We start from the raw sequence: 11,858 nt of genomic DNA, 5'->3' as shown, positions 1-11,858 counted from the left end.
GGAGGGAATGAAGAAAGGGTAGACCCACCCACATTTGGGAAAGGTGGGGTCAGGTGGGCTGTTCTCTGGTGGGGCTGCACCTAGCCCCAGAAACCTCAGTGCATTTATTATGTACAGCACAGGGGAAGGGGTTGGCCAGTCTTGTAGGAGCTCTCTATAGGAAAGCAGTCTCAGTAAAGATCCGAGAGAAGGAACTAGCTGCAGTTGCTAGTTCTTGTGCACATTGGTCAATCACTTGTACTCAGACCCTGGAAGAGTAAGCCTCAGGCTTTGCCACCCCCATGCAGCTGAGGCACCGGGGTTCTTGGCATGGTTGTGCCCACATCAACTTAAGACTTCACTCACTCAAGTTTCCCCCTGCTCCCTACAGCATACAAAATATAGTTTTGCAAGTCAGTGATCAAGTTTCCGCGAAGGCGCCTGATTCTGTTGAGTTCCTGTCCTGATTTTCCTCAAGGATAGACTGACTGTAAGCCAATAAACTCCTCCCCAAGTTGCTTTTGGCTATGGTGTTCACCACAGCAACAGGATGCAAACTAGTACAAGGAATGTCATTCACAGGGGCGTGGGCATTGTGTCTCCCCCTGCCGTCTACTATGAATTGCCTCTAAATCCCCAGGGAGAGGTGGAACTCTGTGACTCCTCTCCACTATGGGACATTGACAGGCCCAGCAAATAATCGTAGCTACTTGAATTCAAGAGTACCATGGCAGGCAGGCGGTGGTGGCACATACCTTTAATCCCTGCACTTGGAAGGCAGAGGCAGGCAGATCTCTGGGAGTTTGAGGCCAGCACAGGCTACAGAGTGAGTTCCAGGACAGGCTCCAAAAACAGAAAAACCCTATCTCAAAAAACAAAAACACCTAGGAAGTTGCTTCCAGAATGCAACTGTACACACAAGCTGCTAAAGCTGTGGTCCAAAGGTCCATCCCAAGCTGACAGTTAAACTTGGCAGTGGCATGCACATGGTACTGGTTTGGGAGACAACGCTAAAGATTGAGGGGTTTGTGATTCTCCCTCCATGTTTTTAGAGCTGTTAAGACCATACACCGTGAGGCAGGGAAGGGTCTCTTCAAGGAGACCTTGAGCAAAGCTGAAGGCTAAAATGCAATACTCATTGATGTTAGATATAACTGGACCCTGAGACATCTTCTGAAAACTGCATACAGGGAGTGGAGCCAGCTCAAGAAAGAAAGTGTTATGGACAGAACACTAAGAAATTGCTAAGGGCAGAGCTGAGCTAAGCCCCTTTGAAAGTCAAACTTCAGCTGCAGAACATAGAGCTACAGGACTTGGAGTCTGCCCTGCTGGCTTTGGGTCTTCCTTTGGTCCAATCTTCCTCACTCCGACACCACTCCTCCCTTTTGGATAGGAATGCACGTTGTGTCATTGTATGTTGAAAGTATGTAAATTCTACAAGTCAATCAGATTGCCTTGAGACCCAAGAGATTTTAAACTTTTTAAGTGTTCAGCCTGTTAGGATTACAGACTTCTGAAGTTGGACTAAATGCATTTTGCAACATGAGATAGCCATGAGACAATTGGGGGTACAGGGGCAGATTGTAGTTTGAACGAGAAATGTTCCCATAGGCTCATGTATTTGAACATTTGGTCCTAACAGAAAAGTAACTACTACAGTCATCATAGTCTAGTTCCATACAAAATACTTATGTTTAATGTCCTTCAAATCTATTCCCTTCCCAAGTCCACTAAAAGCACTAAGGTTTCCCTATTTTCTTAAGGAGTACTTCAACAAACTATATCCCTAGTCATCAGCTCATTACTGAAGACAAGTGCTTTACTGGTATTCAAAGCCCTCTAAGAAGGCCCCAGTGCATAAATAATCTCAGTATGCAAACTGCTACAAATTGAACTAGCCTACAGGGAGACCCTGCCTCAAGGGGAGAAAAAAAAAGATTGAAATAAAACAAGGCATGGTGGCACATACCTAATAATTTACCAAACAGGAGGCTGGAGGATCAAGAGTTCAAGGTCAGCCTCAGCCACCTTTTAGCCAACCTGTGTTATGAAACCCAGTCTCAAAAACAAAAACTGAAGACCTATGGTAACACTCTTTCAAAGGTGTGAGGCCAAGTTTAATCTCCAATACCACATAACAACAGAAAGAAAATGACCGTTACCAAGGACAAAACTGAGAAAGGGTCTCAAGTATCTCAGGCTGGCCTTAAATTCACTAGGTAGCCAGTAATGACCTCGAACTTCTGACCCTCCTGCCTCAATTCTTAAGTGATGAGATTGTAGGTCTGCACCTTCCCAAGCAGTTTATGTGATTCTGGGATTCAAACCTAGAGCTTTATGGACGCCAGGTACTTACAAACTGAGACATGTCTCCAACAGATTTCTCTTTAATCAATCACAAAGGACTTTAGAATCTGTACCAATATTTAAGTAGAATGGGTTAAGAGAGCAATTTGCCAGCTCTGGCAAGAGAACCCATACAGTGGAAGGGGAGCATCGACTCCTACAGGCTGTCCTTGGACCCCCCTGTCCACACACAAGCCACAGTATACACCTGCACCTGCCCCCACACAAACTCGCACACAACATGGAACCTTTATTTCGGTGATTTCTGTACATGAGGAGTACGGAGCAATCCTTTACAAATGGAGGTGATTTTACCGAATAAATGACGAAACCAAAGCAGTGTCTGACACACATGGATTCATGGGGCTTTATGGTTCAAACCCAGCCAAGAAGTTTGTTACGATTTCTTTCAGCTTTGCATCTGATTGTTCTGAGATTTTCCCATCGGCCCTGTTTAGAAATAAAAGCAAGATTCAATGACTAGTGCAAATGACCTGGGCAAGGACTCGATGACAAGGCTAACCTAGACAGCTGAAAGGTAACTACTGTTAAGTGCACACCTGAGATCCCAGCACTTGTAAGACTGTCAAATGCTGAGAACCACCCAGGTACAATGTGAGCACCAAGGCCAGGTAGGGCTAGTACACAGCAAGACCCGATCCCAGCCCCCAACCCCCAGGGAAGGAAAGACTGTATAAAAACTGCACCAGTCACAACAGAGGCCAGTAACTCCACTCATACCTGATATTGCCCAAGAGGGTCTGGTGCTGGCTGATAACATGAGACAAGAAAGCATTCTCAAACTTGGTGATCTTACTGGGCTCCAGCTTATCGAGATAGCCCCTCACGCCTGCATAGATAACAGCCACCTGTTCTTCAATAGCCATGGGAGCTGAAAACAGACACATTATCCAATGAATTACTCTAATGCAGTTTTATCAAAGTCACAGTCCCATGGCCCACCCACTCTGATGTTCTGTACCTATAACTCCAATTACTCTCCTTTCCCACCCTCCTCTGCAAAACCCAGGAGTATAACCTTTGGGTATAACCTTTATAAGCATTGCTTATAACCTGATAGTGTTTACACAGTATTTGTGGTATAATTTGCTGGGCTTTTTAGGCAAGATAAAAACATACTACTATTCTTCTAAATCTGCTAAACTCCATATTCATACAACATGAAGATGTATTAAATATATTTGATTTTCCTGGTTACTTATCTCGTAACACTACATTTGAATGGTGATAAGGACTACATCAGTGAAATAAAACAGATGGCTTTTCTTTGTCAGAAGATTTTGTGGTATAACACAGCCCTGTAGACCAGGCAAGACCCTAAATTACAATAGGAACCTAACCAAATGAAAAGAACTCACAGTACTGTCCTTGCTTTAACAACTCGGTCAGACGCACACCACGACTCAAGAGCTGTTGAGTGGCAGCATCAAGATCAGAACCAAACTGGGCAAAAGCAGCAACCTCCCGATACTGAGCCAACTCCAGCTTCATGGTCCCGGCCACCTGAGCAGACAAGTTGACGTTAACATGACTCAATGTCACACACAACAGTATACAAATAGTTAATACACTTTTTAAGATTTTAGCCTAGTAACACACTCCTCCCCAACAAAGTGAAGTAAAATCACCTGCTTCATGGCCCTGGTCTGGGCAGCAGATCCGACACGGGACACAGACAAACCCACGTTAATGGCAGGGCGGATGCCTTTATAGAACAACTCTGTTTCCAAGAAGATCTGCAATTCAGGAATACAGACATTAATAAGCTTTAATTTTTTTTTTTTTCCAAATTTAAGCCACTGTACCAAAAGCTGAAACCCAAAATCTGAGTAAGATTGCTAAGTGACCTTTCTACATACCCACTGTTGAGAAAGGTGATATGGGGGTTGGGGGGAATGAGAAGATACTTATGTTGAAAAGGTAGATGCAGGTTGCACGTGCCTGTAATCCTGGCACTGAGGGGCAGAGGCAGAAGGATCACTGCAAATTCAAAGCCAGTCTGGGCTACATGCAATTCTAGGCCAGTCCAGACTACATAATGGCCCAGTCTCAAAAACTAAAACAAGGGCAGTAACGGAAATTCTCAAACACACTTTAAAATTTTCTAGGGTTAGAAAATAATGAACCAAAACATGCCCAGTCAGGTGTGGTGGCCTATGCTTTCAACCCTAACACTAGGACTGTAGGTCAGTCATTCTCAGCTATACAGATAGCTAGGACCATCCAGGCACCCATGAAGTGGGGTTACGGGTGGTTATGTGCAGTCAAAGGGATGCTGGGATTCAATCCTCTGCAAAAGCAGCAAGTGCTCTTAACCACTGAGGCATCTCTTCAGTCCCTAGTCTCCTTAGTTTTGTTTACAGTATTCCATAAAAAAAGCAAAAGGTGCCAGGGCTACACAGAGAAACCCTGCCTCGAAAAACAAAACAAAAGCAAAAGCAATTTACTAATTAATTCATGCTTACTTGCCCCAACCAGTGCCGTAATAATCAAACACCTTAGCCATTAATCTGATACCTGTCCGTCAGTGATGGAAATAACGTTCGTTGGAATGTAGGCGGACACATCACCAGCCTGGGTTTCTATGACCGGCAGGGCAGTCAAAGAGCCACCACCAAAAGAGTCATTCATCTTGGCTGCTCTCTCCAGCAGCCGAGAGTGCAGGTAGAACACATCTCCAGGGTAGGCTTCACGCCCAGGGGGTCGGCGCAGCAACAGAGACATCTGGCGGTAAGCCACAGCCTGCGGGACAGAAGGCGGCGGTGAGATCCAACTGCTGAACAGCTGCAACTGTTAACGTCCACTAAGGCAAACACACACGTTCTAAAGACATCCTCTGACCTGTTTGGATAAATCGTCGTAGATGATCAAAGCATGCTTGCCATTATCTCTGAAATACTCTCCCATGGAGCAGCCAGAGTAAGGAGCCAAATACTGAAGTGGGGCAGCATCAGAAGCAGTAGCCGACACCACAATGGTGTACTTCATGGCATCTGAGGAGAAAAAGGTTTTCATTTTACAAAGCTGTAAACTTTAAACCAGAGGCTATGGAACAAAACTGCCCAGCACCTGCACTGTTTAATTAATGGGTGGGGGAGGGAGTCCTAGGGGCAATGGTGCTTGCTATGCAAGGCTGAAACAATTCGATTGCAGACCCCACACAAAGGGGAAGAAAGGAAAGGACTCAATCTGTACAGCCCACCTTTAACAGGCTCCAAGTCAGAGCACGCTATAATCACAGGAGGTGGAGACAAAAGAGCAGAGTTCCACGTCCTCCTGGCTATAACAAGCCCAAAGCCACCCAGGGACAGAGGAGCTACAGTACACTCCTCCTCACCCCCAGGGAAGTAACCCCAGCACAAGGCTCTAGTCCCTGACCCTGGGAGGCAGAAGCAAGGTGACTATTTAAGGTCAGTCAGAGCTGCACGAGACCCCATCTTAGAAAAACCCAATCAAGCCCAGCAATGGTGGTACACGCCTTTAATCCCGCACTTGGGAGGCAAAAGCAGAGGCAGGAGGGTCTCTGTGAGTTTGAGGCCAACCTGGTCTACACAGGGAGTTCTAGGACAGTCAGGTTTTGTATCAATGTTCTCCCACCCACCCTGAAAAATTAAAACATTAAAAACAAACAAAAACAAAAAAATCCCCCCAAACTCACCAACCAAAACAGTAATCTAAAGTAATATACAAAGCAGCACTCGGGTTAAGTGGTGCCTCACAGCATTTCCTTGTTTCTGTTTCGATTTACATTAGACCCTCATTCAGTAAAATCAGCCTTGGGTACAGAGACTCCAAGATTAGCAGATAGAACGGCCCTAAGACTCAAGGTCTTCAATACCTGCGTCTGTCAGTCTCTTCACCAACTGGGCAACAGTGGACCGTTTCTGACCAATAGCAACGTAGATACAGTACAGCTTCTTCTTTTCGTCAGTCCCATCATTGAAACGTTTCTGGTTGATGATTGTGTCGATAGCAATCGATGTTTTCCTTTCAAGAGAGTGGCATGACACTAAATACAAAACTTCCAGGCAAAATCCTGTGACCACTGCTAACCGCCAGTATCACCTGCCACTGCCCCATTACAGCCAAGGCATTTACCACCCAAAATAAACACGTAAATTATTTACTTAGGATCAATACCAGTTTGAACATTTAACAGGATTTGAGTCTTTACCCAGTCTGTCTGTCACCGATAATCAGCTCACGCTGACCCCGACCAATGGGCACCAGACTATCCACAGCCTTAATGCCAGTCTGCATTGGTTCCCGCACAGAGATTCGAGGAATGATTCCAGGGGCTTTCAGGCCCACTCGCCTACGGGTCTTAGAACCAATTGGACCCTGTAAAAAAATTAAAACATTAAAATAAAGAAAAAGGACCCCTCAAAATTAGTTTTGATGTTTGCCACACCGGCCTCCAATCAGCATTAACCCACCTTTCCATCAATGGCATTACCAAGGGCATCGACTACCCGGCCCAACAGTTCCTCGCCAACTGGAACGTCCACAATGGCTCCTGTTCTCTTCACAATATCACCTTCTTTAATTAGCTTATCATTTCCAAACACGACAACTCCAACATTGTCAGGTTCCAAGTTCAGGGACATACCCTGCACAAAGGGACAAGTGAATAATGAAGCCCGAGCGCCCCCCCCCCCAGCAGTAAGTAATCCCAACAGCAGCGGCTGACAACAGCGGGAAGGGCAGGCTTCCCCTCCCACCTGCTGTAGTCTAATCTTTCAACGAATGGTCTCTGGGCAGGACTTCATCTAACAGCTGGGTGGGAGAAGCTCCCGAAGGCTGTGCTGACCTCCACACTGCACACCAACCTCCACTAACGAATATCAGCAGAGCTTCGGACAGCTACACTCTGACTCAGATCCGTTTAGTAATGGATCTACTCTTATGGGGGAAGAATTCAGTTCAAGTAACCAAATGCTTTTGCATAAAACAACCTTAACAGCCACAAAGGAACTGACATGAACTCACTGAAATTTGTGTGAACCTTCACTAAAATTTTAATTTTGGTGGCCACAACTTATTTATCAACACTTAAACTAAAACATTTCTAGTTTATTCTCTTTATAACCTATAATAGGGGGTAAATGAGGCAAACTGAGACTTAAACATTTTTAATTTCTGACAAGCTCTTAATTACTACATGAGAAACCAAAGCCGAAGATCCTAAAGTAACAACAAAACCCCCACTTTGTAATTTACCTTTAAGCCTGAAGAAAATTCTACCATTTCCTCTGCTTGAACATTCCTCAGCCCATGTACTCGGGCAATACCATCACCAATGCTCAAGACACGCCCAGTCTCTTCGAGGTCAACAGATGTGTCAGCTCCAAGAATCCGCTCTTCAAGAATGGAGGACATCTCAGCGGTGCCTGAGAGAGAACAACGCAATTTAAATAACCTGGTCCAGACAGCTTCAAAATCCATTTCCCAACAACTGCTCCATGGTAACAAAAATCTTTCTAAAACATAATACAAATTCTATTTTAAAAGCAGGTATCTGGAGCTGGAGAGAAGATGATTCAGTGACTAAAAGTATTTGCTGCTGTTCCCGAGGATCTAGGTTCAGTTCATCACCCACACGGCAACTCTCAACTGTATCTAACTCCAGTTCCAGGGAATCTGAAGGCCCCTGTACCAGATATGCACACACATGCATACACCCAGGCAAAACACTCATACATGTAAGTAAAAATACATAGATTTTTTTTTATAAAATTGGATATCCATCACTGTCAAAATTATTGAAAACTCCAAGTGACTGAAAGGAAAACCTTTTTCATAAATAAGGCAGACTACAATCTAGACAAAAAGCTGATAAAATTAAATATTCCCCTTCCTAATGTGTTATATTCTTTCCTCATTTTATTTCTAAAGAATCTGTATATATGTTAAAATTCAAATTTCTGGCTAAACTCTAATACTCTAAAATTAGGTACATTAAAAAAAAAAAAAAAAAGCAGTGGGAGCAGCCGAGTACTAGCTCCTAGGAAAGTGCTGGCTGACAAACCCAAGAACCCAACCCTGACCCCCAAGACAGCAGAACAGACTCACAAAACGCTGTCCTCTGCTCTCAACAAATGCCTCGAGGCATGCAGTGCCCCCCAGCCGCCACAGCTAATGAAATGCAATAAATGGCAGCTAGCGAGACGGCTCACTGGGCAAAGGCACCAGCAAGCCTGGTACACAGGGTTCCAGCCCCAGACCCACAAGGTAGGAAAGACTTGGCTCCTGAAAGCTGTCCTCTAACCTCCACACACACAGCATGGCTCACATACACGTGCTGTTCAATAAACAAATGCAAAAAACACAAAAAAAAAAAAAAAAAAAAAAAAAAAAAAAAAAAACCAAGAAGTTATGAAATTTCCCCTTTAAAGCACCTAAGCACTGGTGCTCATCTTACACTATATATATATATACATATACATATATACACTAATGTATATATTTCACCTTTATTTTAAAATTACCAATATATGGCCAGGGATGTTGACCAGTAGTATTTGCCTACAAAGCTCTGGGTTCCATCCCCAGCACCTCCAAGACAAAAAGAGGAAAAGCCCTCTAGCACATCTCCAAAAAAACTCCCCAAGCAACTTTCACAGTTCAGAGAGGGTGCCTATTACATATGTATATTGTTTTCATCCAAAAGAAATTATCAGAAGTCATACAGCGTAACAGAGAAATATATAGTTTTATTAGACAAAGAAAATCTATCAAGACTAGGCATTTTATCAAGACATTTTAAATGGCACATTATGGTTTAAAAGTTTCTGTAGCATGTTTTAAAAGAGAAAAAATTTAATGAGGAAAAAAAATCTCCACAATGTAGATTTTAAAAACTGACTTACCGGTCTTCTGAAGTAGAGTGTTAGAGGCATGGAGATTTCTTGCACCAATGAAGGATGACCCCAGAACATTTTTGGAGACCTAGTACAAAACATTCTTTAAGCAACTTGATTCTAGGAAAACCACCACACATAAGCTGTACTCATATACTTGTGCACGAATGTATACACAAACACACACAGGCACACGCACGGCTTTCACAAGCTGGTTGTGATGGTGGTACATGCCTGTCATCCCAGCATTCATGAGACACAGGCAGGAGGATCACATGGAGTTTGAAGCCACACTGGTTTATACAGCAAGTTCCAGGCCAACCAAAACTGGACAGCAAGACCTTGTCTCAAAAAACTACAAAACAAGCAGCAAAGCCTCCATAAAACTGGCAAGCTTAGATAGGGGCTTTGGCTGATCAAATGGTAAATTTTGCCTAAAAGTCAAAGAATTAAATGGGAAAGCCCATTGTGATACGAGCATCTACTGTGCAAACTGCTGGTACACAAGACGACGGAAGGCTTATTTTCAAAAACAGTAGTTAAGAAAATCCTTCCCTTGAAGGCATCTAGGTATTACTATTTTGCTGTTAGATTTCAATTGAGTTGTGGAAATCTCAGTAAGATAACCACTATCAAAATAGGGGGGAGTCTCAGTGTGCTTCCTACTTTTTTTCTTTAAAGGGCAAATAAAGATTGGGTAAGTGAACCAATGCTGCAGGTAGATTAGAAAATGAGATAACTGTTTCACTGTCTTGAACAAATCCAGCAGCAATGTGGAACCTGGACCCCTGCATGTTTCCTTCTACCTGCAATACCGTGATTGGCCACGGTGAACTCGGAGTCGGCAAGCCTGTAATAGGAACCAACACAAATCTTTTCTTAAAATGCCTCTTTTTTCTGCTAAGAGAAACTAAGATGCTACCAGTGTTTTCTTAGGGAAGCAGAATAGCTAGTCTATTGATTTCGTCTTTTGGATTCGTACTGCTTTTATAATGAAAAGGTAAATGTATTATATAGGACTTAAAGGTCATACATTTTTTAAGAGATATTCTCAATATCATAGACCATTCTCAGTGATGGGCACTGACTTAACATTTCCCAAGCCTTTGTTCTATTTTACAACTCTTTAAACATGAGGTGGGCAACTCAAGGACAAAAATCTTTTAACGTGTCAAAAAAAAAAAAAAACCCAAAAAAACAAAACCCCCCACTAAGTCTTCTACCTAATTCCAGCCCATTTACAAAAATCCCATCGTCGTTGACAGGGCAAACCACATCAACTGCTTCTGTACCTAGCGATTTTTTTCACGATCCTTTCCGTTTTCAGCACCAAGTGACAACCACCCAACTACCCAAAAAAAAAAAAATCACTTTCATTTATTCCTTTCCCTTGAATTGACCTCTGAGCAGAGGCGAAAGGATCGGGCCTGTTGACCTTCAGACAATGTCAGGCTCTCCCCATTCACCCGCACAAAGCTGCTGACAGCTCCGTTGACCTTCAACGGAGCCAGACCCCAGGAACAAGCCTCAGCAGGCCAGACAAGCAGCGCACAAACCCCGACCTTCACCCTGGACCGGCCCTCACCCCGAGACCGGGATCCTCCTACAACCCCTGTGCCCGGAAACGCCGAGGTCACGGATCCCCCTCACCACCGTGCACCCAAGGCCTTGCAAAGGCGACGGTCCGCGCCGCCCAGCAGCCACGGTGCAAGATGGCGCCGTCCGCCCCAGCCCCGCATTGCACTGCACAGCCCCGCAGAGCTCCGCAGAGGCCTGCAGCCGCGCCCACGCCCGCCTGCCTGCCCAGGCCTCGGCGCTCACCAGTCCCGCCCGGCGCGGGAGGGCACGGGCCACGGCCGCGGCGACGCGCACGGTCAGCATCCTCGCAGCTTCTCGGGGAGATCCTCCGCTGCCGCAGGCTCCGGACGACTGGCACAAAATGGCCGAGCGCGAAGGAAGGTCAAGGCAGCCAGCCCACCTGACCCGGAAGTACCGCCCCTCTCCTTCACCTCCGGACGTAAATCTTTTTTTTTCTTTTCTTCTTTTTTTTTTCCTATTAATATAGTTTGTTTTAACATTTGAAACTAAAGAGGAATGGATCACTTGTTTCCAGCCTCCCTGGCATTCATCATACTTTTTTTTTTTTTTTGGTCTTTTGAATCGACCTTGTGGTTGCCCCGGGCGACCACGTGAGCAAGGAAGCTTCCCTAAAGTGGGTGTCATCCTACCCGGGGCTGCGCAGACTGCGAGCAGGATTCCCGGTGCTGAGTGTAGCTCCTGCACCGTGCCCCCACCCAGAGGGTTTAGTCCTCAGGTCCTTGGCCTCGCCCCAGACTTGGAAATAATCTGACGTTATTTTAAGTGTTCATTCTTACTAGTGTGTGGTGTATATGTTCATGTGCCAAGGCGTGCAGGGGAAGCCCAAAGGGCAGTCCTCTCCTTCCACCTGATGTGGATCCTGAGACTCAAACTCAGGCTTAGAGTGCAAGCACTTTACCACTGGGCCACCATGCTGGCCCCCAGTTTGGGTTTATAATAAATACCCAAATGCTTTTTAATTAAATTAAAAATTTATAAAAATTTTATATATTTATTCATATATAAATTTATTTAAAAATTAGTATTTAGTATTAGTATTAAAAAATTTATAAA

At 44.6% G+C, this 11,858-nt stretch overlaps 1 protein-coding gene across 1 annotated transcript; it reads right to left on the bottom strand.

Moving 5' to 3' along the window:
- Positions 1-2,350: 2,350 nt before the first annotated feature.
- Atp5f1a (ATP synthase F1 subunit alpha) lies at positions 2,351-11,378 on the bottom strand. Its single transcript, XM_028871981.1, has 12 exons — positions 11,028-11,378; positions 9,216-9,294; positions 7,567-7,736; positions 6,783-6,956; positions 6,521-6,687; positions 6,185-6,333; positions 5,188-5,339; positions 4,864-5,088; positions 3,975-4,082; positions 3,705-3,849; positions 3,067-3,217; positions 2,351-2,775 (listed from the first exon to the last, which is right to left on the bottom strand). Exons 1-12 carry the CDS (start codon positions 11,085-11,087, stop codon positions 2,694-2,696), a joined length of 1,662 nt encoding a protein of 553 aa, XP_028727814.1. The 5' UTR covers positions 11,088-11,378; the 3' UTR covers positions 2,351-2,693.
- Positions 11,379-11,858: the final 480 nt, after the last annotated feature.

Source organism: Peromyscus leucopus, chromosome 19 (genome assembly GCF_004664715.2).
Source record: "Peromyscus leucopus breed LL Stock chromosome 19, UCI_PerLeu_2.1, whole genome shotgun sequence".
NCBI classification, from domain to species: domain Eukaryota; kingdom Metazoa; phylum Chordata; class Mammalia; order Rodentia; family Cricetidae; genus Peromyscus; species Peromyscus leucopus.
Note: the sequence above shows the minus strand (reverse complement) of the source record. Positions and strands in the feature narration are given on the sequence as shown.